At 47.4% G+C, this 26580-nt stretch overlaps 1 protein-coding gene across 1 annotated transcript in view; it reads right to left on the minus strand.

Moving 5' to 3' along the window:
* The window catches only part of st6gal2a (ST6 beta-galactosamide alpha-2,6-sialyltranferase 2a), a 56888-nt gene that overhangs the window by 22361 nt on the left and 7947 nt on the right, over positions 1-26580 (minus strand). Inside the window, exon 2 of the mRNA XM_080786537.1 lies at positions 7542-8679. Coding sequence (XP_080642663.1) covers positions 7542-8583 — 1042 coding nt within the window. The 5' untranslated portion in view covers positions 8584-8679. The remainder of the gene's footprint in view (positions 1-7541; positions 8680-26580) is intronic.

Raw genomic sequence — 26580 nt, forward strand, 5'->3', positions numbered from 1 at the left:
TTAAAATAATGTAAAGGAAATTGTAAGAAACAAACAGAAAAGGGGATATTTAGTACCATTACATTTCTACAGGTGTATGCTGATGTATAGCTAGCTAGTGCTACCTCACAAGTGGAATAGCAGTGCCCTCTACTGATATCACAGTTGAGCAGTACTGCAGTTTCATAAGAAGATATTTTATTATGAATTGAATTTGAAGAATCTGAAGTTATCCATTATAACACAGTACTGTACCTGGAGATCAGGAAAGATCAGGGAAAAAAAGGGATATTTCACTTTAAAATTATTGTCTACTCAGGCTTATGTGAAAAAACCCCAGAAAGTTTTTAAGTTGCTTGATTCAGTATTTAGATATTTGATATTTAATTAATCTTAGCTGCCCGCCCCCTTCCTATACAAACCCATCATAACTTTAGTTCAAACTACATTTTAACCATGATAGATTCATCTGTTGACTGCATGATATTGTCCTCCTAATACGTGAGGGGCCGTGTTTTTTCATTTATTTTTAATAATTATTTTTGATGTTTTAATCTCCTCCAGCCTCCTCCTGGAGCAGGTTATTTTCCAAAAGAAAAAAGGTTGGGTGTTTTCGATGAATCTATCTTGGTTAAAATGTAGTTTGACGTTATAATGGGTTTGTATAGGAAGGGGGTGGGGCGGCGAAAATGAATATCAAATATCTAATTACAGAATCAAGTAACTGAATCTGGGGTGTTCACATAAGCCTGAGTAGACGATAAAATGACCAAAAGTTTTTCTTTAAGTGAAATATTACTTTAATCCTGATTCCTTACTACTATTAGAAACTACTACTATTAGAACTACTAGAAACTAAAGTACAGTGAAATAGTACAGAAGTACAGATTTTTTTTTTAAATATGCTGTATTTGCGCCTCTCCGTTACCATGACAACTGATGTGTGATTTATATCCATGTTAAAATAATAATCATCACCACCAGCAGTGACAAATTGTGAAACTACTGTATTTCCTTGCTGTTCATACTATTTACCACATGATGGCAGCAAAACATTACTAGACTGAAACTAAACTATTTCACACACTGATGAAGACAGCTCTGCAGTCATCAGTCACACTTTCATTATAAAACATGACTGCAAGCCATGTTGAAAAGGGTCATGGTAATCACTTCCAGTAGTCGTTCATCCCTGCGTCATTCACAATACTATGGCGGAGAGCCTTCCAGGAAGGATAGGCACAAGGGTAAAAGCAAATGGAGTAAGGTGGATCAATGCCGCTAAAGCCAATCTCAAGAATGAATGTAGCAAAGATACGACCTGCCTGACATTGACTGTCAGTTCAATAATTAATGGGGTTATTACATTTACACCGTTCATCTATAGGCACCAAGTCCCCCGTCATGCAAAATGTTCTGATGATGAGACTATATGAGCTAGTTCTGCTGCTGGTTGTGCACAGGGGCCCCTTTTCCACCGGTTGGTTCCCAGTGGGAACCGGTTCAGTTCTTTTTGGTTTTTAGTCCACGAGCCAGAGTTCCAAAATTGAAACGTTAATTATGAATTGAGTGTCAAAACCATACCAATATTAGATTGTTATCACCATTAAACTTCCCCAATTGAGTACTTACACGAAGACAATGATTTATTGTATTACACTTTTTTTATTTTAAAATATGCAAATTAGGCATTATGTAGGAAAATATGCTAAATAATCAAAAATATGAAAAAGCTACTACTGTGGAAGGGTTATCATGTATTAATTTACTTAAATTGATCCTATAAACAATTGAATATAGGGTATAGTTTTCCGACCAATTCTGGAGCTCTAAAAACCAAAAAGAACTGAACCGGTTCCCATTGGGAACCAACCGGTGGAAAAGGGGTCAGGGTGTTGTTCGTGTAGGACTTATTTCTTATTCAGCTGCATAGACTGCACTTTCCGATATTCATCCATCACAGTGGCCCTGGTTACCAACCTTTTCTGGATCAGAGCCCACTTGAAAATCTCGAAAGCATTTCCCGTGCATGCATGCATTAGCATGTTGATTTGAATGTTCAATCAATCGATTGTGTTTCCGGGCTTGGATCAATGGAACGAACATAGCATACTTTAACCCATTATTAAGACCTGAGGCCGATACTACAAATGCCTTCTAAAAATCAGTAGTTCTCACCCCTTCAAAGAAAAGAATAGCAGATGTACAAGCTCGCAAGCTTGTATCTGCTATTGTCTGAATAGCCAACACAAAAAAAATTAATCACACAGATGCTTTCCCGGTTTAAGTTCGGTTAAGTTCTTGTGTTTCGGTATCACAATTAAAACTAAAATGTCAAGGTTTTAAAGACACATTTGCATAATATTAATGTTATGTTATCTGAGTGTTTTTTTGCCAATTATTTCAGGGGTGAATCTACCAGACATTATTAACCGCCGTCACAAACGAGTGTTTAGACTCATTAGCAGTGATGAAACTACAGTACATGTTCTGGGGGGCTGCCAACATTCCATTCATTTCTTTAGTAGAAACAACAAACGAGGCCAGATCAATATTTCGTTATTTCCCTAAAGGGATGATAACACTAGATGGTTATTATTCATAATATTAGGGAGTGAACTAGTACTACTTCTGTGAGCAATCTGAGCATTATTTAATATTTTGTCGCACAGTGGTGACATGTAAAAAATAAAAATAAAAAAAATAGTGACTGTTGATCAGGTGTGCCCAGGAGTAGATCACAAAGGATGTGCAGGTAGATCACATGACAACATGCCCCTGAAGAATATTTAATTGAAATAATATTATTTTAACTATTTTTGGCATCTGCCACTTGAATTAAGGTGACTTGATTGATTGACATCAAAAGGGCATGTCAGCTCAACTCACAATGCAATATTTAGTTTTCAGTAGTGTTGCTGTGCACAAAAACTTCGGTAGCATTATAAATTCAATACAAAAATCCCTACCTATTCCATTCCATCCCGCTCCATCTCCCATTCCAAGTGCATCGTCTTATATCTAATGCCAGCTCCGCTGTTCCAAAGCCCCCTCAGGTACATATTTAAACTATTTTCAGCAATATATAATATTTCTTCGGTGGGTAGATCTTGCTGAGCTGGTCATTTTGAAAGTAGCTCTCAAGTCAAAAAAGTGTGGGCATCCCTGCTGTTGATGATATAAGCTCACCACGTTGTGAGCTTGCAAATTAGCTACAGTACCGGTATATCCTCCTGTTTTTACTTTTCGCCTATAATGATTTGCCCAAAATAGGGTTTAACTATGAATTGATTGTACAGTAATTATCTATATAGTTTTGTTGCCGTCGGAAAGGAAACCACCTTATTTTCTCTGCTAGGCCTTACTGGTCTTTATTATCATGTGTGCAAGGCTGTGTAATGGGATGTCTTGTTGTGACAACATTCACCCATGGCCTTTTACAGTGTGTACAGTAGAGTTTGTAACTATGAAGCTCCCTGTATCAACACGTATGGATGGTCACTTGACCACCGACCTATGCGTATCAAGTAGTTTCTCCCATGAGCTCATGTAATATTACGTAAATACAAAGTGTCTCCGACTCCCTTTGTCTCAGCACCCTGATTGATGCAGAATTACTCAACAACTGTGAGCACAAGTGCATAGGGCACATGTAGGTTACTTGTATCTAGTGATAATCTGCGAACTGGTCTACGACTCAACAGATAAACAGGACCTAGTCAGAAGAGACCTACTACAACAGGTCACATAGTATTGGTAAAGACATTTACGGTTTAAGGTTACAGTTAGCCCCAGGCAGCCGAGTTTGAGAATTGCGACGTCTTTGAGATGGAGCTGCATCGTAGCTTGGTTACCAGAAGGGGAGTTCTTCGTTTCTCTAGTGAAGCCATCTGTCCCTTGGTTCACACTGTGAACATTCACACACTTCCCATGATTCCTCATAGAGAGATGCCAAAGACTCTGAACAAAGCACACACACACACACACACACACACACACACACACACAGTCACACACATGCACATTTTAAAGGATGAAATATTACAGGGACACACTGAGGCACGCAATATAACTCAGTGTAATGCACAATCCCTGTCAAACAAACAAAACATGCATGCAATAAAAGACCAAAAAAAAAATCTAGATCTTTCCGTTTCCATCTTCAATGACAACCTGGCGGCTCCTATTCCCAACTGCTAAGAACCTGGTGGTCCTATATACAGCACTTCAAGGCACACTCGATAGTTCAAGGTTTTCACTGTAGACTGCACAACATCTAGACTGGGTCAGACTCTACCTCACCAAAGGAGTCTGCCCAGCTTCTTGTCCAAGCCTCAGTCATCTCCATGCTTGACTATTTGAACCCCCTCCTTACTGGTCTGCCATCATGCTCACTCATAAACCTAAAACGGATCCAGGAAGCTGTCTCCCCACTTCTGCAAACCAATCACCGGCTTCTGGTTGCTACCTATAGGGCATGGCATCCCATTACCGTCAGCATCTGATCAATACACCCTGCACACCTAGATCAGCTAACACAGGATCATGTAATGTCCGTCTGTCCCTATACCCTTCTTCACCCTGCCATCACTTCAAGCAATTGTGGTGTCTCGCTAAGGGACCGCCGGCCAGGTAGGCGCCTCCACGCCGGAGAGAGACGGGCAGAGGGAGGTGGTGTGCCGCGTCAACCTCTCGGGCGCAGCATAGAGGGGCGGTACGTACCGGCTGTCATTCTCCATCAGAGCGATTGCTTCCCACCTGCGTCTCTCACCTATACAGCCTACAAATAGCGCAGCCTCCCTCCCAGTCAAGGTCTGGTCTCTCTGGTGTGCACACGCTATCGGGCGCCTGGCGGTAAGACACACACCTCATTCCCTCACTGAATATGCCACTTGTCAAATACAATATAGTAATTACATGTCTCTCACCCACAGGCAAACTACGACTCGAGCGAGTCATTCGGAAATTCCGAACTGTGAATAAACCCGGGACGGGATTGGGAGGACAAGAGGAGCCCCCCATTCCCCCCCTATACGTAATAGCCGGAGGATAAGTTGACTAAGCTACGTGACGTCACGTGCCTCTATCTCCCTGTCGGAAAACGAAGGGAAAGAACTGTTATACTAAATACCCACCTCACGCCTACCGGGGACCTTGGGAACCTGGAAGGAGAGGTTTCTGTTGCCTGAGTGCCTCTATGTGAACGCCTAACTTAATCTTTCATCTTTCCGTTGTCAACTCACTTCTAAATAAATCAAGGCTACAAATTACCCAGTAGCATTGCCTCTGTGTCTTGGTTTGTGATCAAAGTGCGACACAATCTAGACTCTCCCTCCTGGAAGAACCACGTGATTCTATTCGACGTCCGAGCATAGACATGGTAACGCCCCGTCTGCCTCTGATTGGCCTACCAACACTGCCCGTCTTACCAGACTACCAGACTTTCCTCCAAGGTGGATAGCTATATATGCTGATAGTCTGCCGTGAGGTTACTCCGTGGTGGGAAATAATACAAGTACAGTATAATACAAGAGAATGACAGCTTGGCACGCGTGACAGAATATTTGTTTCTAGAAGAAGAGGCAAACTAATATTGTTTATGCCGTTTTCTTTGATTGAATAAGATAACGCTCAAGAATTATTTTTTGTAGAAGAGGCACACTAATATTGTTTATGTTTATGCGGTTTGCTTTGAATGAATGAATTAGTTAATTAATTTTGATCTGGGTGTTCTAATAAATAGTGATTGTGTTGATTATCATGTGGCAGGTCCCTGTCTATGCTCGGACATAGAATAGAATCACGCGGAAGAACCCTCTATCCTCAGTCAGGACTGCAGACTCGCTCTCCATTTTCCATTGCAGTCTGAAAACTCCCCTCTTCAAACTCTTCCTCACGCCCTAGCATTCCTCATTCCTTGTATAATTTCTAGTTATGCCATGCAGATGTACAGTAAGTTTAATTGTTCACATTATTCTGTGTATTATCGTTTGTCACTAGGGTTCATGCAACTTACTCTACGTCTCTGTGGATAAAAGCAACTGCTAAATTACTGGTGATTACAGAAAGTCATGGCAAGAAAACGGTTGGGAAAATGTGAAATTACAATAATCATCGATCCGAAGAGAAAAACAATCCAAAGAATTTGCTTATTTGTGGAAAGCACAATGTCTGCTCATACACAGATCAAAGATACATACTGTACAGCTTGGACTCCTCATGCATAGAAGGAGGCATGAGGTCAGTCCGCTGCCCCCCCAGGTTGGCAGAGGAAGTGTAGCGCCCAGGATTACATTAGATAATTGGCACTGGGTGAAAAGAAAACTGGGTTAAAATAGTGGGATAAAAATATCAATTTCCCCCTGCATACACCACTTCAGAGCAGGAGATATTCGAATGATTATTGTTGATCAAAATGGTATAGTTCCACTTTCTGACGCCGTCACTGTCAACTGGTTTGGCAATCTAAATGTAAAAGGAAGCAGCAAGCTGCAGTGAATAGTAAACCTAGCCTCAAAAATAATTGGGAAGAGACAGCAACAATTAGGCTGTATCTACAAGGAGGTACTTCGTAAAAAAAAGCTATCAAGATAGCAAACGACCCCTCTCATCCACTCTGCAGGGAGTTCGAACTACTTCCCTCTGGTAGACGGTACAAAATACCAAGAGCTAACCGTAACATTTTATAAAATTCTTTCATACCAAATGCCATTAAGGCACTAAATGATACCATGTCTCGCTAGATTTGTTTGTTTTTCCAATGTATCCGTCACTGTTGTCCTGCACTTTTTTGCCATGAGAAAATAATTGTGTTAAGTGTTGTTGCTGTTGTTGTAACCGTTTGTTTTTTACTGTTTGAGACCGAAGACGAATTTCCACACGTGGACAATAAATGAAACGAACTAATTAACTAACTAACCCCTCCCTTGGCCTTTGACCCAAAGATGTATTACAGTGCAAGACATTTGTGTAATACTGCGTATATAGAGGGAGGAGGTGGGGGGGATAGCGTGTACCTCCACATGCGTTACGCCCCCCCTAGTGAGACCTTTCACTGTCGGGTGAAAAGAAGATGTTGGCTTGACGGCCCGGGTATCGGAGGAGACCTGAGGCTTTCCTCACCCTCCCAATGACTGATTGTGGGGGTTAGCAGAGATGGAGTACTTGTAGAGAGGCTGGGGAATTGGGAATTGGCTTTACTAAATTGGGACTTGAAGGGGTGAAAATGTTTTTCTTTTGTCTTGAAGGGCCATGTTTTGCACAATAACAGTCTTTTCATTAGGTCTGCCCACGATCTCTGTGATTCGTACAGTACTGTTTGTTTACCCCAGTCACTGATACTAAAATCTGATTTTTAATTTTTTGTATTTTTCCATGAATCTGTGACTTGACACCCATACCGTTACAAAACGAAAATGAAAAGATTTTGAAAAGAAAAGAAAGAATACTGCGTATATAGATGAACATCAAGGGACAAATGGCTGTGTGTAGTTGCTGCCACATCACCAAATACCACTCCATTATTCCCTTATTCAAAACCCCCATGTGTACTTTCGACTCACCAATCTCCTTGCCGAGTCCCGAGTGCAGGATGGCCCCTGCCGAGGTGACCACAGCGCAGGTCTCGAAGCCGCCGCCGCGGTCCTGCCATCTGTGCAGCTCCTCCAGGGGAAGGCGGGGCACCAGATGGGCCCAGCCCAGGGAGGAGAAGGGCTGCTCCGAGCCGTCCACCGTCCGGAGCCTCGCCTGGGCCTTCAGTTGACACAGCAGCTCCCTCGCGCCCTGCGCCGTCCGGCGGCGCCCCCTGTAGGCCACGTGGTGCTTGTTGGCGGTCAGGTAGTCCTTCATGGCGCGCTGCAGCCGCGGGCTCAGCATGCCGGCGGACACGCGGCCCCGCCACAGCCGCTGCACCACCGACGCCGACTTGGAGAAGTAGTACTCCTCCAGGTCGGAGGAGTCGTCTCCTCCTCCTCCTCCTCCTCCTCCTGCCCGGCCGCCTGCCGCCGCCCTCCTGCCGTTCCCCGCCTCCTTCACCTCTTCGTCCTCGTCCTCCTCTTCCTCTCCGCCGTGACGACTCGCGGCTCTGTTCAGGAGGTGCTCCATGGCGGCTCTCTCGCGGCTCCCCCGCGCCGCCGCGCCGGCGTCCGAATGGGAGCCCACGTTCTCCGTGCCGAAGGAGGACCAGGCGGCCAGGCTCTGGGGGTCCAGGTAATCCGGGCGGCTGGCCTCCTGGCTCATGGCGTACGCGCCGTAGGGGGGGCTCCGGGGGCTCCCCTCCAGGCTGGACTCCGGGGTGACGGCGGGGGGGCTGGCCGAGGGCTCCCGGTCGTCCGCGACGGCGGCGGAGGCGGCGGTGGTCAGGGCGGAGGAGCCGGGCGGCAATTCGGGCCGGGAGCCCATGATGGCGCGCTGCTGGCGTGTGGCCTGTATGGAGGCCAGCCGCCGCGTGTCCTGGGAGTGCTGGGAGAGGGTGGAGCCGGCGGAGGACAGGGGCTCGTCCACGCGAGCGTCCAGGAAGTACGAGAGGAGGCCCAGGAAGAGGAGAACCCAGGCCAGCATTCCCACCAGGATGAGCCGCCGCCACTGCCTCATGCTGGACTTCATCGCCTCTCAAGTCACATGCACTCCTCTCTCTCAACTGGCCCCGCCTCCTCTGCTCACAGCCCTGCCAAGACTCAGCCCAGAGGTCAGCCGGAAGGCCTGGAAAATGGAAAAGGGCAGATACAGTATGGAGGTCAAGTTCTACTGTAGCATAATGACCAGAGATCAAACAACTAAGCATAGGCCTACGTTGAAATATGTCTGCATCTTACAAAAGATTGACCCGAAACAGAAATGATGTATAACAGGAACTGAGATGAGAAGTGGTGGTATACATCATTGTAGAATCAGCATGCATATAATGTACATGGTTGGAATTGTGAACGTACATGCATTGCATAGTGCTACTGTATGTCATGTGCACATGCACACTGACACACTCGCTATGCTCTTATAACCTGCATAGCAGAGCAAGTATACTGATTTAACAGTCCCAGTCAACATATTTAAATGAAAGCACTTCCATCTCAGGATATGGCTCTGAGACGTCAGGCAGGCAACTATAAGCGATTCCCAACCCAAATACAAATCAGAAAATGGCCACATCGAAATAAGACCTGACCTACTGTCTGTACAATCAAACTAAAAGAAAAATCCTATTCGTATGTAAACATAAATGTTATCGTCATACTCCTTCAGTGAAATAACACATTGAGAAACTCGACACAGGTCGACAGTCTCAGGCAACCGTATAGCTTAGTGGATAGAGAGGCTGTGTTCTGGTGATCAGGATGTCCCGGGGTTCGCCTCCCAGTACCGATCTGTGTCCAAAGTGTCCCTGAGCAAGACAGGGAGACACTTAACTTCTAATTGCTCCCTCCATGTTTCATCATAATCATCAGAGCCATTACATTTCTTTCATGAATTCCCCCTGTGCGTGTGCGTTAGTAAGGTGCACACTACGAATGCTAATAAGACATAGCTGCACTATAGTATGTACACTGCAGCTATATGGTAATAAATGCTTGACAGATGAGGTTGAAAAAGACATACTTTCTCCTCTCCGAGAGTATATTATGCATGCAGGCTATATACAAGTTAACACACTGACGGGTACGAAAAGAACAGCCAAAATGTATGTATTCTTCCATTTCTTTTGCAGCAGGTTTTACTATAATTCATCTTACTTAACTTGGCTTACTTGTCACTTTTTGCATTTTGTTGTATCATTTTTCTCCCCCACCCTGCTGGTTCCACCTTCTGAAGTCTTTCAGCAAACATGTCAAGCTGATTATTTTCCATTTACCTTCTCTCTGGACTGGTGTTTGTTTTGAAGTGAAATGTTTTCCTGTGGTGTGAGGGGACGTTATTTCGTCCCCTCACACCACCCTCTCACCACAAATCTGTTGTAGTATGTTGTTGACTATGTTCCAACCTGTTTTCTTATTGCATTATATACTGTATCACTCATGTATGTACAATGTACCACTAAATTGAATACTTTTTCCTCCATTTGGAGATGCATATACGATTTGGAGGCTTTTTTTTTGTATCCCAGGAAATAATCTCAATTTGTTTTCACTTGAGGAAAATGTATCCCCCTTTATGCTCCGTTATTAGTGTTTACAATAGAGCGCCCAAGTCCTGACGTCACTCGCTCATCCCCTGGTTTCATTGTTTCAAGGGGTTCGCGGACGTTTCTCTCCATGGAGAATAACATTGAGTCATCTTAAAATCGTCTCATATAAGAATTGTGGTCCAAAATTAAACAAACTGTCTCGCAAAATTAAACAAACTGTCTCTGCGATAATGTCGGGGAGGTGTCTTTGTATCGTTTACGATCAGTCAGTCAGTCAAATTTGATACAGTCCGTTTCGAGCGAAAATGTAACTAATTCGGCAGCAGTAACATTAGTGTTTTCTCGCAGTCAGAGATTCTTTACATCATAAGAGTGAAACCGCCAGAATTATTTGTTTATTTTTCAAACACAGTTCTTATGAGATGATCTAAGATCCCCCTATGGGGATTATAATACAAATAAAAAAGTACACGAACCCGGGGACTTATAGCGCCCTCTAGCAATATTGACGTCAGACTTTGGTGCTCCATTGCTACAACTGTAGAACTGGCCTTACTGTGCTGGTAAACAACAAAAAGAGAGACGAGAGAGTAAAAGGAGAACAATTTCTACCCCTTCTAATTATGTGTTCTTTAATTTGGGCTTTTACCGTGGATGTATCTAGAAGTTGACACAGCAGAACAGTAGAGGACAATCGGACTCTATTCCCATTTCCTAATTATAGTTCTCGTGTCTCTGTGGCCAGCGTTTGTGGCTACATAGCCTAGCAATGTAGCACGTCGAGTAGGAGTGATCGCTGGGGCGCCTATCATCCTCCAAACCTCCAGAAACAGGACCCCGTGTCCTCCTGGGCCACACAAGGAGCCAGTGACCCTGGGCAAGCCTGGGGAACACAGTAATTGGACCCGAGGGAGAACAAACAGACAGGGATTGCCCAAGAGCGAGCGGCGTGCGCGCGCGCGCACACACAAGCGCGCGCGCACACACAAGCGCGCGCGCATGCACTCACGCACGCACACGCACACTATACATTCAGTATATTTTGTGCTTTCAGTCTTAAAAGCCCTAAGGCTGGAGAGCTGAGTGTTAGGCTATAATCCTCTGTGTAGCAATTTGGACATGTTTGGACATCATTGGGGTCAAGTGTCAAGCTGTGGAAATACACCATTTAACCCCTGGGAAGTAGAAACCATGCGTAATCCTCCGTTGCAGCAAAGAAAACAAAAACAGGAAAATACAGAAAGGAACCCATCAACAAGCAACTGCCATTTATATGCATCACTGCTTCACTGAACAAACCCCCCCCCCCCTGCGCGCGTGCGCACACACACACAGCCTTCCCGCCCGCCTCTGTGTGTGTGTGTGTGTGTGTGTGTGTGTGTGTGTGTGTGTGTGTGTGGAGAGTCATGAGCATATGGATGCGTGGTTGGTTTGCTTCACCTGGTTGCAATCAAGAGGATGTGCTTTGAAAATGGAGGTAAAACAACATAAAAGTGTGGCACAGATGGAGAGGCTGCATTGGGGGGGGGGGGGGGGGTGAGAGCTGGTATTACAAAACAACAAGAAATAACACAAAATAATCAAATATAGAGTACCGTAGACACATGGGCAGTGGCCACTAATGCCAAGGTAAGGTGAAGGGAAGAGGCAGAAAGGAACAAATAGATTTTATACTATAAATTAATAATGGGTTATTTTTGGGTGAGCACCAGCCGCCAGGGTCGTGCAAGGAGGTATAAATTAGGCTTAAAGAGCTGAGGGCCCGTAAGAGTGGTCTTTTAATAAACGAAAGAGGAAGAGGTTAAATGTTAGCAGGCCCTTTGCCCCCGAAGAAGATAATTATGTGGTCTCTCTTTTTACGGCCAAGACAAATGAGAGTGAGTGTGTGCACGGAAGAACGTGGGAAGAAAGTGGGAAGAAAGTACATGGGGGAAAGAGACAGGCAGATACAGTGGGGAGAAAACCACATTAAGCTGTGCGACATGCCTTGTCAGGACATCAGCATCCTCTGAGCGCCACGGTGATTTATCTTCAGAGGAATATGTTTTCCCCCGAAACATCAAGTGATTGTTGGGGCGCAACGGTAACAAACATTGAAATTGTAGTGCTGAAAGGAATCATGCCAAGAAACATGAAAAAGATCCTCACAGGTAGTATTTTCAGCCATTTTCTTTGCACAGGTCGTGTTTCCAGAAAAAAAAAGAAAAAGAGAAAATAAATGGTATACGCAAATGTTTTTCTGCAATTTCTGCAATGTCTTTGAGTGTTGGAGATCCCATTTTCTGGCATAACGGTAGGACAGAGTGTTAGCACAGAGCTCAGAGAAACAAACAGAAAGAGTCTAGTGCAAAACTATGTAATAAAACTGTAGTCACTCTATAATTCATTGGCTTTAGAGAGCAGCTAGTCTTCCTCTGCTCCACACACACGGAAACACAGACACACTTTCTTCAACTTTAATGTGACAATGGCCGACAATAACCACATTACTGCAATACCATGGCCATATTTTGATGCCTTTGATTGGGGAGTTGAGCTCATTACCCTCACCAATAAAGTTTCCAGTATCACTAAACTGTTTCTCTTTGCAAGTTGTTTGCCTTCCACGATGTCGCCATCTGGAGTCTGGACTTTACCAGCCATGAGTGTGTTCAAAATGTAGTTATTTCCAACATAGCAGCTTGAACAGAATGGTCCATGATGGCACAGAGAGGGCTCCTGTCAGCCCTTACAAAAGGTCACCATGAAACGAATGCAGTAAAACAAAAGCATGAGGACATTGTTGGCCTACACCTAATCCGAAAAAGAAGAACGGCACCAATTTATATTTTTTCGCACTGCCAGTAAGATAAAGTACCTCCACATTTTGTTTCTCCATATATTTTGAAATATTTCATTTTTGAATATAGTTGGAATTGGACTGGAAACCTTGCCCAAATTTGGAACACTACATAGACGGACATCATGGCTGGCCAGCGGTCACGTGGAAGTCCAAAATACAAATCCACATTGGAGCCTACTACAGTATGTCATTCCCATGTACAGTAGATACCCAAGATAATCATCGTCTTCAACAACAAATCAAAACAAGAGACTAAATGAGAGGGCAAGGTTAAATTCAAATTGCATTCTTAAAAATATTATGCCTTGGTTGAAAATGATATCTGCTTTGCTAAAATGACTTATATGTATATGTGCCTTTATCCAAACTAAAGTGATTTACAATATGCATTAAATTCACCCACTAACGTAGCCCTTTGGGCAACGGCCTACTCGGGAACGATGAAAGTCAATAAGGAAAGGGATGCAAGTTGGGAATGCATTGCATGCCCCGCGCGGTCGGTTATGCAATACCCGTTGGCTGAATATCTCAGTCTGTGTCCCTATTATGCCCATACAGTATTATGGAGATTTCTGCGTGTGTCTGTCCGTATGGAGTTCCATGTGGATCCAGGTCAGTCTATGAAGTCCTATTGACTTCTCACTGAGTTTGAACTTGATCTTGAGTTTGAACTTGATCGGTCAGGTCGTCCGAGACTGTCAATTTATAGATAGATGACAGCAGAGGAGCCCACGCCAGGCACCAATCAGCTCATTGGCAGTTAAACGGTTCAATGTTTCGCTCAAAGGCAACATTAACCCATGGGGGAGAAATGTACCGAACTGGGAAACTTTGAAGGCCACATAACCACCCGAGACACTGCTCATTGCTCAACCCTTGTTCAACCTGAATAAAGGCTCAAATATTTACTTAACAGTATCTGAATTAGCAGTGGTGGCTGTTGTGTTAATCGTTCTCATTTTAAAATGACCTGACCCATTTTAATTAAATTGCATCAATGGGCAACTAAATGCTATGCAAAAATAACCACAGTTGCTCGCTGAGTCCTAACCTGCCCTCCCCAAGATCTCTTTGTATCTACAGTACAAGCACCGCCAGCGGTGAAACAACTGAACTCCAGCCACTATTCCAGTCACTAAGTGCTTTAGCAAGCCCCTTGTGGGAATACGCCACTGCCACTTCTCGCTGGAAATTGTTCGATTCACTTAAATAAGCCCTGCTGAAGGACTGGAGTGAGTGAGGACATGACTATAAATTAATCCCGCAAAGTCAGCGAGAAAAATGACTTAAATAAACCAGTCATTTCTGTAGAGAACCTCTGGCTTTCGCTTTGAAAAACTAGAGTAGTAGACAAATACACATATAGGCTTATCTAACAAATTATGCCCTCGTTAAGCCTGACAAGCCATCTGCTATATAGAGCACCGAAGTCTGACGTCAATATCGGTAGAGGGCGCTAAGTCTACGGGTTCATGTACTTTTTATTTGCATTGTAATTCCCATATTTTCATATAAGAACTGTGTTTGAAAAATAAACAGATCACTCAGGCCGTTTCACTATACTGTAGATATGAAAACGCTAATGTTACTGCTGCTGAATTAGTTAAATTTTCGCTAGAAACAGACTGTATCATATATGACTGACTGACTGACTGACTGTCGTAAACAATACAGAGCCACCACAAAGTTCTCTAGTGCTGACTGCTGATCAGCTGAACTTTTGTATTTCTGCTTGCTATGACATGGGAGAAAACTGCACACATCCTCTCAAATAAACCACAAGCCAACTGGTTTGCTCCTCCTCATAAAATATTTAGATTTAGAGCTATTCTACTTTAATATTCATCTTTCAGAACTTCAAGTTTGTGGGATATTGTGCAACAAAACACTGTCCTGAAAAGAAAGTTACTACAGACCAATTGATCACTGAGAAGAAGAGACAGTGACAGGGCTGTCACTCCGGTTCAGTCTCTATCCTTCTAATACTCTATGGGATAAACCCTAGTGGTTTTGGTGATGCCATGGACTTTTTTCCCAGCACCACCCGTAGGTCAAAATGGCCACCTGGTTTATAGTATTCATTTAGTAGATTAAGATTTTGTAGATTGTCATTTGTCATACTTAATTTTCAATAATCTTACCTGCTTTCAGCACATTATACTAGAGTATAGGTAATTTGATCATGCATTTTCTGCATGGATTAGATCCCTGCTACACACAGACGCTCGCGCAGCATATGCCGTCCACTCGGCGTTGGATGGTAAGTCCACACTCCTCTCACTTATGGACTCTCACGTATGGACTATGTTTATTGTTTGATCGTTTGTATCACCACTCAATTGCTCTCTTATATTCTCACATCACCAGGCTTGTAGGAGTGGGGCTGGAAGCACACGCAGGAGCGTGTGCCCCCCATAGACAAATATACACGGAGAGCCGCATACATGCTGGAGACCCACCTGGCTCGTATCGGGGACGAGTGCGGAGACGGGACCCTCGTATGGAAACGGCAGCTCAGCAGCTCCATAAGGTCGCAGTAAGACAAACCGTTCACTATCTATCACCCGTGTTATTAAGAAGAGGCACTCATAGTGGCAAATGAGCAGCTAAGGATAATAACGAAGATTGTGAATGAAGGAAGTCACCCTGTCGATGCTAAATGAAGACTGTGAATGAAGAGTGTCACCGTGGTGTTGTACACTGAAGATTGTTGAATGAAGATAACCCTGTAGAGACTAATGGAAGCTAGCAGGCTCTAGATAAAGTGTCACGTCCACCCTGTGAAAGAAGACAGGCCCGTGTTATGTTTATTTCACCCTTTGAAGAGACTTTAAGTTGGCTTGCGCCGCCAGGCCCGGTGAAAGAAGACCGTTAGAAACTAGAGCGCTTACTTTGTGTTAACCCCCTGACTGCCGTTGTCGTACCGACACGGCCACCCAGTAGATAGAGAGAAATAAGAATATAAATGCTTGTGTATCTTCCTGTTGGCCGAGCCTAAGGGGCCCTCCGTACCATCCCCGCCCGGTGCCATACCAAGTACTTTTACTCTAATTACTCACCACCCCGTATCCGAGTACTTCTACTCTAAAGTACTCTTCTGTGCCTTGTGGATAGAGAAAGATACGCACCCCCTTACCTACCTCCGGGGGAGCCTCCTGGCCTCCTCTGGAACCTGGAAAAGAAGAAGAGAAAGAGTTATACAAAGGTCTAGTTGGTAGACTGCCTAGACCGGGTGTCTCAGGCCCCAACTTTGTACTTACCTTGTGCTCTGACCGTATGCTAACATCCCCTCTCATCCTCTGCAGTGACGACTCCCGCCTCGGAACCGGGACCTCATGCAAAGAATATTACTGTCTGAGTTCTGTTTGTGAAAACTGACTTTGTTTGAACCTGTTGGAGAAATAAAGCAAGGGGCGCCATCGTGTGTCTAACCCCTGAAACTGCACTCTGAGTTGTATTTCCCACCCGACCTCCCACATATGGTGGAGAATGTGGGTACTCATCTGATCTCAACCACCGCCTAACCATGGCCAGCCTCGAATTGGCCGCCCTCCTCCGAAGTCAGACTGAACTACAGAACGCGGTGCGTGAAGTTGTCCGCAGGCTAGACCGACACGGCGATGTCCCTAGGACCCCCAACGCCGTCCTCTCCAAGCAGACCCCCGAGGATGACATCGAGGCGTACCTCGAACTCTTCGAACGCACCGCCGACCGCGAGCAGTGGCCCGCCGCCGACTGGGCCGGCATACTGGCGCCCTACCTCTCGGGAGAGGCTCAACGCGCATGTCGGGACCTTCCCGCCAGAGAGGCTCGAGACTACGAGACGCTGAAGGCCGCCATCTTGTCCACCCTCGGCTACAGCCTGCCCGCCCGGGCCCAGCGGTACCACATGTGGGCCTATCAGCAGGCCCAGCCCCCTCGCGCTCAGGTCGCCGACCTCTACCGCCTGACGCAGAGCTGGCTGACCACGGGCGGAGAGACCCCGTGGATTGAGAGATTAGTCATAGACCGGTGTGTCCGTGCCCTGCCATCCGACGCCAAGAAATATGTTGCCCGAGTCAGCCCCACATCCGTGGACGCCCTGATCGCCCTCCTGGAGAACCACCACGTCTGCTCGGATATGCTCCGCCAGACCAAGAGCGACGCCGTCCCCAAGACAGACGACCGCCGAGACCGACGCCGACCAGCCCCGCCGACCCCGCCGGCCCCGGTCCGGCCCCGTGCCTCCGGCCCCCCCGACCGCAGCCCGCGGATCCGCAGGTGCTACGTCTGTAATCGGGAGGACCACCTGTCCTGGGCCTGCCCAGAGCGGCCCCCCGGCCCCGATGTCTCCATGCCCTCCGCAGACAGCATGAGAGGGCCCCGCCCCTGCCTCCACACCGGAAGTGAGAGCCGACGACAGACCACCCTCCCCGCCCGGGTTGATGGGACCGACACCCATGCCTTGCTGGACTCAGGCAGCGTGGTGACGCTGGTCCGGGGTGACCTCGCCTCCGCCACCAATGGACCCACCATCCCGGTCACGTGTGTCCACGGAGATGTCCGACGGTACCCCGTCGCCCACGTGACCGTACAGACCCCCCGGGGCTCCGCGTTGGTCGCTGCCGGAGTGGTCCCCGAACTCCCAGTCCCCCTCTTGATCGGAACGGACTGTCCGCTGTTCGAGAAATACTGGAACCCGGGACGACGAGGGCCCCCCAGGACGCGGCGCCGCCGACGCCGCCGGAGTAGCGTACCCCTCGTCGCCTGCCCCGCCCTCCGCGAAGACGGGACCTCGTCCACCAGCAGCGGCAGAGGAAGTCCCCAGCCAGAACCCTGGCCGGAAGAAGCGGAGGCCTCCGACGCCGACGACACGCCGGCCCTCGGTGAAGACCCCTTACTAGAGTTCCCCAGAATAGACACGCCGCCCCCCCGGCGGCAAGGGTCGTTCGCCACCGCGCAGTGGGCCGACCCCAACCTGGCTGGCGCCAGGCGGAACGTCGTGGCCGTCGACGGGAAGCTGAACCCGGGGGTGAGTGAGAAACCTTTCCCACACTTCTTCGTCCGACACGACTTACTGTACCGCGCTTGCAAAGACCCCGCGGGGGAGGTCGTCGAACAATTACTCGTCCCAAAAACGTATGTGTCCCGAGTAATGTATCTCGCCCACTCCCACCAGTTAGGGGCCCACCTGGCCGTACAAAAGACTTACGACCGGGTCACCGCCCGCTTCTACTGGCCAGGCGTTAAGAAGGCCATTGAGGAGTTTTGCCGCTCCTGTGCCGAGTGTCAGCTAACCGCCCCCCGCGGAGTTCCCCACAGCCCGCTAATCCCGATGCCAATTATTGATGTGCCGTTTTCCCGTATCGCCATGGATATTGTCGGACCCCTCCCTAAGTCCGCCCGGGGACACCGCTACATTTTAGTCATCATGGACTATGCGACGCGCTATCCGGAGGCCATCCCCCTCCGTACCGCCAACGCCCGGGCTATTGCCCACGAGCTGCTGATGTTATTCAGCCACGTCGGCATCGCGGACGAGATCCTGACGGACCAGGGCACGTGTTTTATGTCCCGCGTCCTATCGGCCCTGTACAAATGGTTAAAGGTCAAGCGTATACGGACCTCCGCCTACCACCCCGAGACGGATGGGTTGGTCGAGCGGTTTAACCAGACCTTAAAGAAAATGCTAAAACGCGTCACGGAAGAGGACGCCAAGGATTGGGACCGCCTCATCCCGTTTGTGCTCTTCGCGATTCGCGAAGTACCCCAGGCGTCAACCGGGTTCTCGCCCTTTGAGCTCCTGTACGGGAGGAAACCGCGTGGCCTCCTCGACCTGGCTAAAGAAGCCTGGGAGAGCCAGCCGTCCCCCCTCCGCAGTGTCATCGAACACGTAGACGCACTCCAGGAGCGCGCCAAACGCATATGGCCCATCGTAAGAGAGCACATGGCCGCAGCCCAGACCGCCCAGGCGCGCACCTACAATAAGGGTGCCAAAATCCGTGAGTTCGCCCCTGGCGATAAGGTGCTGGTGTTGGTCCCCACCAGCGAATGCAAGTTCCTGGCCCGGTGGAAGGGCCCATATGAAGTCGTGGAGAGGAAAGGAGCCGTAAACTACCGGGTGAGCCAGCCAGGCAGAAGAAGGGGACACCAGATATATCACGTGAATATACTGAAACGGTGGCATACGCCGGAGGAAGTACCCCTACCCGCTTTATTGACCTTTGTCTCCCCGCAGGCCCCGGCCGTAGCCCTTGGCGAGGGTCTGACGCCCCAGCAGACGCAGGACTTGCGGGAACTCCTCGATCGGAACCGCGACGTGTTCTCCGAGCTCCCGGGACACACCTCCGTGTTAAAACACGACATCGACACCCCTAACGGCCAGGTAGTGCGACTACGGCCGTACCGGATCCCGGAGGCACGACGAGAGGCCATAAGGGAAGAAGTTAAGAAGATGCTCGAGCTGGGGGTCATCGAGGAGTCCCACAGTGCCTGGTCGAGCCCGATCGCAATAGTCCCCAAGCCCGACGGCACCCTTCGTTTCTGCAACGACTTCCGGAAGCTAAACGAGATCTCCGTATTCGACGCGTATCCCATGGCACGCGTCGATGAGCTGATCGACCGGCTGGGGCCCGCCCGGTTCATCAGCACCCTCGACCTGACGAAAGGGTACTGGCAGGTCCCCCTCACGGAAAGAGCCAAGCAGAAAACCGCCTTTATCACCCCCGACGGACTCTTCCAGTACAGAGTGATGCCCTTCGGAGTGCACGGAGCCCCCGCCACGTTCCAGAGGTTGATGGACCGGATATTGCGACCCCACCAGGCGTTCGCGGCGGCCTATTTGGATGATGTGATCATCCACAGCGCCACCTGGGGCCAACACCTGGAGCGGGTCGACACCGTCCTAGCCACCCTCCGGGCGGCCGGCCTGACCGCCAACGCGAAGAAGTGCCGCATTGGGCGGACCGAGACCGACTATCTCGGTTACACCATCGGCCGTGGGTGCATCCGACCACAGACGAGGAAGGTGGAGAAGATCTGGCCACGTCCGGTGACCAAGAAGCAGGTCAAGTCCTTCCTCGGCCTGATCGCCTATTATCAGAAATTCGTCAAAAATTTCGCCACGATCGCGGCCCCCCTCCACGATTTGACGAAGAAGAGCCTCCCCCACCACGTCCAATGGACAGACGAGGCGGACGAAGCCTTCCGCACCCTGAAGACCGCCCTGTGCAGTGAGCCGGTGCTCGTAGCGCCGAACTTCAACAGGCCCTTCAGCCTCGCCACGGATGCGTCCAACACCGGGGTCGGCGCCGTCCTGTCCCAGCCGGTAGACGGAGATGAGCATCCCGTTCTGTACATCAGCAGGAAGCTGCTGAAGCACGAGCGTAACTACTCCACTGTCGAGAAGGAGTGTCTGGCCGTGAAATGGGCCATCCACCACCTCCGGTACTACTTATGGGGCAGACAGTTCACCCTCGTGACCGACCACGCGCCACTCAAGTGGATGGCGGCGAACAAAGACCGCAACGACCGCGTCACCCGCTGGTTCGTCGAGCTCCAGAGCTACAAGTTCGAGATAGAGCACCGGCCCGGGACCAAGATGAAACACGCGGACGCGCTCTCAAGACTGTACGAAGACGAGGGAAGTAGTCAAGCTCCTTGCGGTAGCAAGAAACTTAGGGGGGGAGTGTGTGGAGTGTGTCAGGTCTCACCTCAGGGGGAGGGGCGCGTTACCATGACAACCAGGCACGCCCACGGCCGTGTCATAGACTCAGTGTACTATCCCAGAGCAATTCTAAATCAGCTGCGCCTCATTCCGGCCGCCGCCCTGGTTAGCAATTAAGGACAGCCGCAGCCTGTCAGCCGCGCCCTTTATAAACAACCTGCGCACCTAGCAGTATCAGATCCCTGCTACACACAGACGCTCGCGCAGCATATGCCGTCCACTCGGCGTTGGATGGTAAGTCCACAATCCTCTCACTTATGGACTCTCACGTATGGACTATGTTTATTGTTTGATCGTTTGTATCACCACTCAATTGCTCTCTTATATTCTCACATCACCAGGCTTGTAGGAGTGGGGCTGGAAGCACACGCAGGAGCGTGTGCCCCCCATAGACAAATATACACGGAGAGCCGCATACATGCTGGAGACCCACCTGGCTCGTATCGGGGACGAGTGCGGAGACGGGACCCTCGTATGGAAACGGCAGCTCAGCAGCTCCATAAGGTCGCAGTAAGACAAACCGTTCACTATCTATCACCCGTGTTATTAAGAAGAGGCACTCATAGTGGCAAATGAGCAGCTAAGGATAATAACGAAGATTGTGAATGAAGGAAGTCACCCTGTCGATGCTAAATGAAGACTGTGAATGAAGAGTGTCACCGTGGTGTTGTACACTGAAGATTGTTGAATGAAGATAACCCCGTAGAGACTAATGGAAGCTAGCAGGCTCTAGATAAAGTGTCACGTCCACCCTGTGAAAGAAGACAGGCCCATGTTATGTTTATTTCACCCTTTGAAGAGACTTTAAGTTGGCTTGCGCCGCCAGGCCCGGTGAAAGAAGACCGTTAGAAACTAGAGCGCTTACTTTGTGTTAACCCCCTGACTGCCGTTGTCGTACCGACACGGCCACCCAGTAGATAGAGAGAAATAAGAATATAAATGCTTGTGTATCTTCCTGTTGGCCGAGCCTAAGGGGCCCTCCGTACCATCCCCGCCCGGTGCCATACCAAGTACTTTTACTCTAATTACTCACCACCCCGTATCCGAGTACTTCTACTCTAAAGTACTCTTCTGTGCCTTGTGGATAGAGAAAGATACGCACCCCCTTACCTACCTCCGGGGGAGCCTCCTGGCCTCCTCTGGAACCTGGAAAAGAAGAAGAGAAAGAGTTATACAAAGGTCTAGTTGGTAGACTGCCTAGACCGGGTGTCTCAGGCCCCAACTTTGTACTTACCTTGTGCTCTGACCGTATGCTAACATCCCCTCTCATCCTCTGCAGTGACGACTCCCGCCTCGGAACCGGGACCTCATGCAAAGAATATTACTGTCTGAGTTGTGTTTGTGAAAACTGACTTTGTTTGAACCTGTTGGAGAAATAAAGCAAGGGGCGCCATCGTGTGTCTAACCCCTGAAACTGCACTCTGAGTTGTATTTCCCACCCGACCTCCCACAGTACTTAAGTTACTAGGTAGTAGTAGGCAGGAATCAGGCAATTGCAATGTAGTCAAAACAGGAATCCAGGGACAAGCAACCATGACATCAAACTATGAACTGACAATGAGAGTTTGTAAAGAGTCCAGTTTTATAGGAGCAGGTTGATGAGGGACGGTGTGTAAATGGGACTGCATGTGTGGTGGAAATGAATGTGGAGTCACAGACTGAGGGAGAGAGAGAGACTGTGACACTTAAATGCACAGAAGCTTCCTCTCTTTCTTGTGAAGCCCTTGCTACAAGCTTCACGCTGCTTCAGCCTCAGGGGGCACCAGGGTTATTACGGTCTAGAATTTCAGACAGACTTCTGTAATTATACTGTTGGCATATGAGTTCACTAAAGGTTTCCACTGGACCTCACATCACAGTCCTTGCCGTGGAAACACGGCACCGATGTTAAGAATAGCTTGTAGACTGAATGGGTGGCTATAGCGAAGTGCAAAGTCACAGGTTTCTGACAACAGAGTATTAACTTTAACATGGGACTGGGTCAGAGTTTGAACGCAATGTTGTAGTCTTTGTGAGAAAACACTTTATTTATTCATTTCATGTCTGCCCTTCGAGCTCCTGCCTCCCTGCTAGTGCTACTCCTGTGGTTTTGTTTCTCAGGGAGAAGGGATGGTGCAGAAGGGATGGTGGGAAAATGAAGTCAAAAGGTCAAAAGATGACTGGATAGGATAGGATGGGGGGCTGAAGAGAGATGCGGAAGCTCCATCTCTGTGAGGGATGGATGGATTAGCTCTCCTCCTTACTTCTCTCCCCTGTGGGCAGGGGTTAAACCCTTCCCACGTCGCTCTGCCTGAACCTAATCCTGCCATGAATGGATCCACTGGTAACATCGTGTCATAATGCAAACCTTCCTCGGCTCTCTCCCACTCCTCACTACTCACTTCCTCCTCCGACTGTGACCCACATTCTCTGCTCTGGTGGCTACACATACAGATGTGTGTGTGTGTGTGTGTGTGTGTGTGTGTGTGTGTGTGTGTGTGTGTGTGTGTGTGTGTGTGTGTGTGTGTTCTGCCTCTGAGTCAGATGACTTCATGTGATGCTTCATCCGTGCAAAGAAACTAGCTAATAAATACTACATCCGCCGAAAACATCTGCATTGTACATGGGCATCTACATGCAGAGGCTGTACAAGAGCCAGCCCCCCAGACTGTTTTGTTATTTTTAAAAATACATCATTATTACTATTCTCTCTAGGTCATCGTCAGACGAGCCTTCCATTATTATGCTATTATTAGGAATGGCAAAAAAACATATTGGAATCAATTCACATTTCGTTAAAGACAAAAGGGCAGATTCAGGCGTTTCCAGGAATTACATTTTGGGCAGGCAAGATGTGTTAATTGTCGTCCCCCATGCACATTCGTAGCACTAAAGGTTTTCAAAAAGAGATATACCTGCCAGACGAGTAGGATACAAAGGAGGCTCGCGCTCTACCGCAACGGCCAATAAGCTGTCCACTAATAGTTCTCAGGTCCTCTCATTGTATGGATTTTGGCCAGGCAGAAATGGATTTGGACAGGCGGACAGGCCTGTCCTAGCCTTATTGTAGATACGCCTCTGGTCCACACCCAGCAGTAATCACAATGAAAGAAAGAAAAATCCAATAAAAATAACCATCGACCAAGCATTCACACGGTTCAATTAGTTGTGCTATAAAATACACATTAAAATGAATAACGTGTTTTGGTTTCAGATCACACAGACAGAAGCACAGCCAAAAAATAAATCATCAAATGAGGTAAACATGAATTTTAAGGGCCCCTGCATAAATAAAGGAGGAATAAATAAGTAAGCAACTAAATTAATAAATTCATATTAAATTAAAATGTGCCCACATCACTCAGGAGGACCCCGGTGTACATTAAAGAACCAGACAGCATTTTCGAGTCACCCGTGAGGATATTCATGGCTATCCGGAAAATGGGAATTTATCACGATATAAAATTAACTTTTGACTGTTTTTAAATCGCAATAAAAAGATCAAATCTTACATCCTCGTCCGGCAATTCTTACCACTTATACCTAGCATGTGGAGCAGAGGGGATACTTAAGCAATATTATACACGAGAAGAGGGTGTGGTTTAACGTGATTATTGCCATGACAGTGATGCGGTCAGGAACGAGACGCAAGCATCACTGAAGTGGCAATAATCACGTTAAACCACACCCTCTCGTGTATAATATTGCAATTATACAACAGTTACCCTTAAAACTAAGAAAATCGCTGAAAAAAACATATGTTTTTAATGACAGATGTAGTCACTACAACCACAAATGTCCCAAGAAACTATAGCTAGCCTAGCCACCGAGTTTGCTGCGCTCTGGGAAAACAGAGCAGCTGAATTCTTTGTTTTGATTAGGTGTGGAGTGGTGCTCATTTTGATCCACGGCTAGAAGGCTGTTTCAACCAATCAGATTTGCTTCCTCGAAACGACCTGTTGTATAATGAGATTTACAGAATAGACGCACAACTCATTTCAGCCATCCAACCGCCTGCCGCCTACCAATCAAACACTACCGTAGAGCGAACGTTGCAGAGCCATGGGTGTTGCATGCAGGCGGAACATAGCTGGGCCTGAACATGGCTCAGCAATTAAACCCACACACACGGGTATAATTAGAGAATGTACTCATTAAGTCCTTCCTTTGCGGAAAATATACAGCAGTTCAGTCTATGTACTGTACATGAGGAGGACGGAAATGGAATAAGTTACTCGGGGAAATAATTTCTCCCGACTCTATAAACCCACTCTCTAAGGTTATAAGTCATAACTGACTAAGTGAGGCAGCCTAAATGCACAAAAGTATCAACGCGGTGGGCAGAGTGTCATCTAAAATTGGTATGCTTTTAGTCTCTGCAGAAGTGAATATGATCAAAGAGCAACAAAGTATGTCTTTCATCATGACACCACCTTGCTCTCTTGGTGTAGGATTAGGATAAGAGACAAGAGTTGGTTATGTCATAGTGATGATGTTACGAGGTACCAGACTAAAAATATGTCATGAAAGATTAAACGTGCAAATTAGGTTTGTCCCGTCCCCAGCTATCCTTCTTTAACCTCGGAATGATTCTATCAGCTTGGCAAAAAAAAAGCATACCGGCACTTATTATAAGCTCATTTTAATTTCAGTGACTACACCCCAATATTGCACAATAACAGCCAAAAGTCACAGGGGAGCGGAAGACTATCTCACACGCACACCTGTGTCCTGTCACCTTCCATCTGTTCCATGCGCTTCACACCTGATCCAAAGCGTGGGGCAGAGACGGCTGGCGACGAAGCGACATGGTCTGGGATGCTTTGCAAGTGTGCACGCACGTCACACGCACAGTCCCTCTGCCAGTATTGTTCCCGATAATCCCCCTCGTCAAGCCAAAATACTGAGTTGCCACCTGGTAGGTATACCACGTATGACACACACACACACACACACACACACACGCACACACACACACACCTGGAACGTCACCACAGCACCAAATTAGCCCCATCTCCTCCCATCAGAACACCATGTTAAGTATTCGGAGACCCTGTAATTATGACTGTGGTGGACATAACATGTTCATTGAAATTGCCAGCAACCAAGCCAGACCTAGAGCGAAAAGGCGAGACACAGACAGTCAGAGAGAGTAATAGACGAGAGAAAGTAAGAGAAGCCTATAAGGGAAAACACAACTAGAAATAATAATCCATATATCTAGGACACAAAACCTAGAGGGACAGTATATTGTTGTTGGTTGTTTTTAACGGGAGGCGGACTATTTTCCGACAGCATTCTAGCCGACGGGGCAACGGTCCGCTCCGCAGCGGTTTTCACTTCCGTCTGTGTAACACTGGTGGTGATCTCAAGTCTGCGTCTGAGAGTATAGAATCAGTCTGCCCCGGGGCCGTGAAAATAGCAGATCTACAAGCTCACAACGCGTCGCTTCGCGTCGTGTTGCAATCTTGTGGATCTGCTAAATAGCAGTACTACTTTATATATATATATATATATATATATATACACACCATTTTATTATTTTATTCATGAAATACAATTTTTGGAATTGTATTTAATTAACTAAACTTTTTTTTTAACGTTTTGAAATATATCTTTTTTATTTAGGAAACAAAAAAGGGGATGTGTATTTTGGAAACATTGCTCTCTACGATAATGATGTAAAAAGCCTCAGATGTAGGGCTGAGGACGAATCATTAATGAATCAATCAAGCAACGTTGCAGAAACGTTAGGCCTTTGCTTTGATGGAAAACAGAGAACACCTCCTACACTTTTATTTTAGAAGCGTTAAAAGAAAAATCAGACCTGTCTGAAGTGAGTGGTGCAACAGCGCCCCCTGTTGGTACCATAAACATACATAGGGACAGACAAAGCTGGGCACTGGAGTGGCTGCACCCTATGGTTGCACCACTCAAAGAAAAAGCTTGAAAAAG

This window comes from Protomyctophum bolini (assembly GCF_963924005.1).
Source record: "Protomyctophum bolini genome assembly, chromosome: 16".
Classification (NCBI taxonomy): Eukaryota; Metazoa; Chordata; class Actinopteri; order Myctophiformes; family Myctophidae; genus Protomyctophum; species Protomyctophum bolini.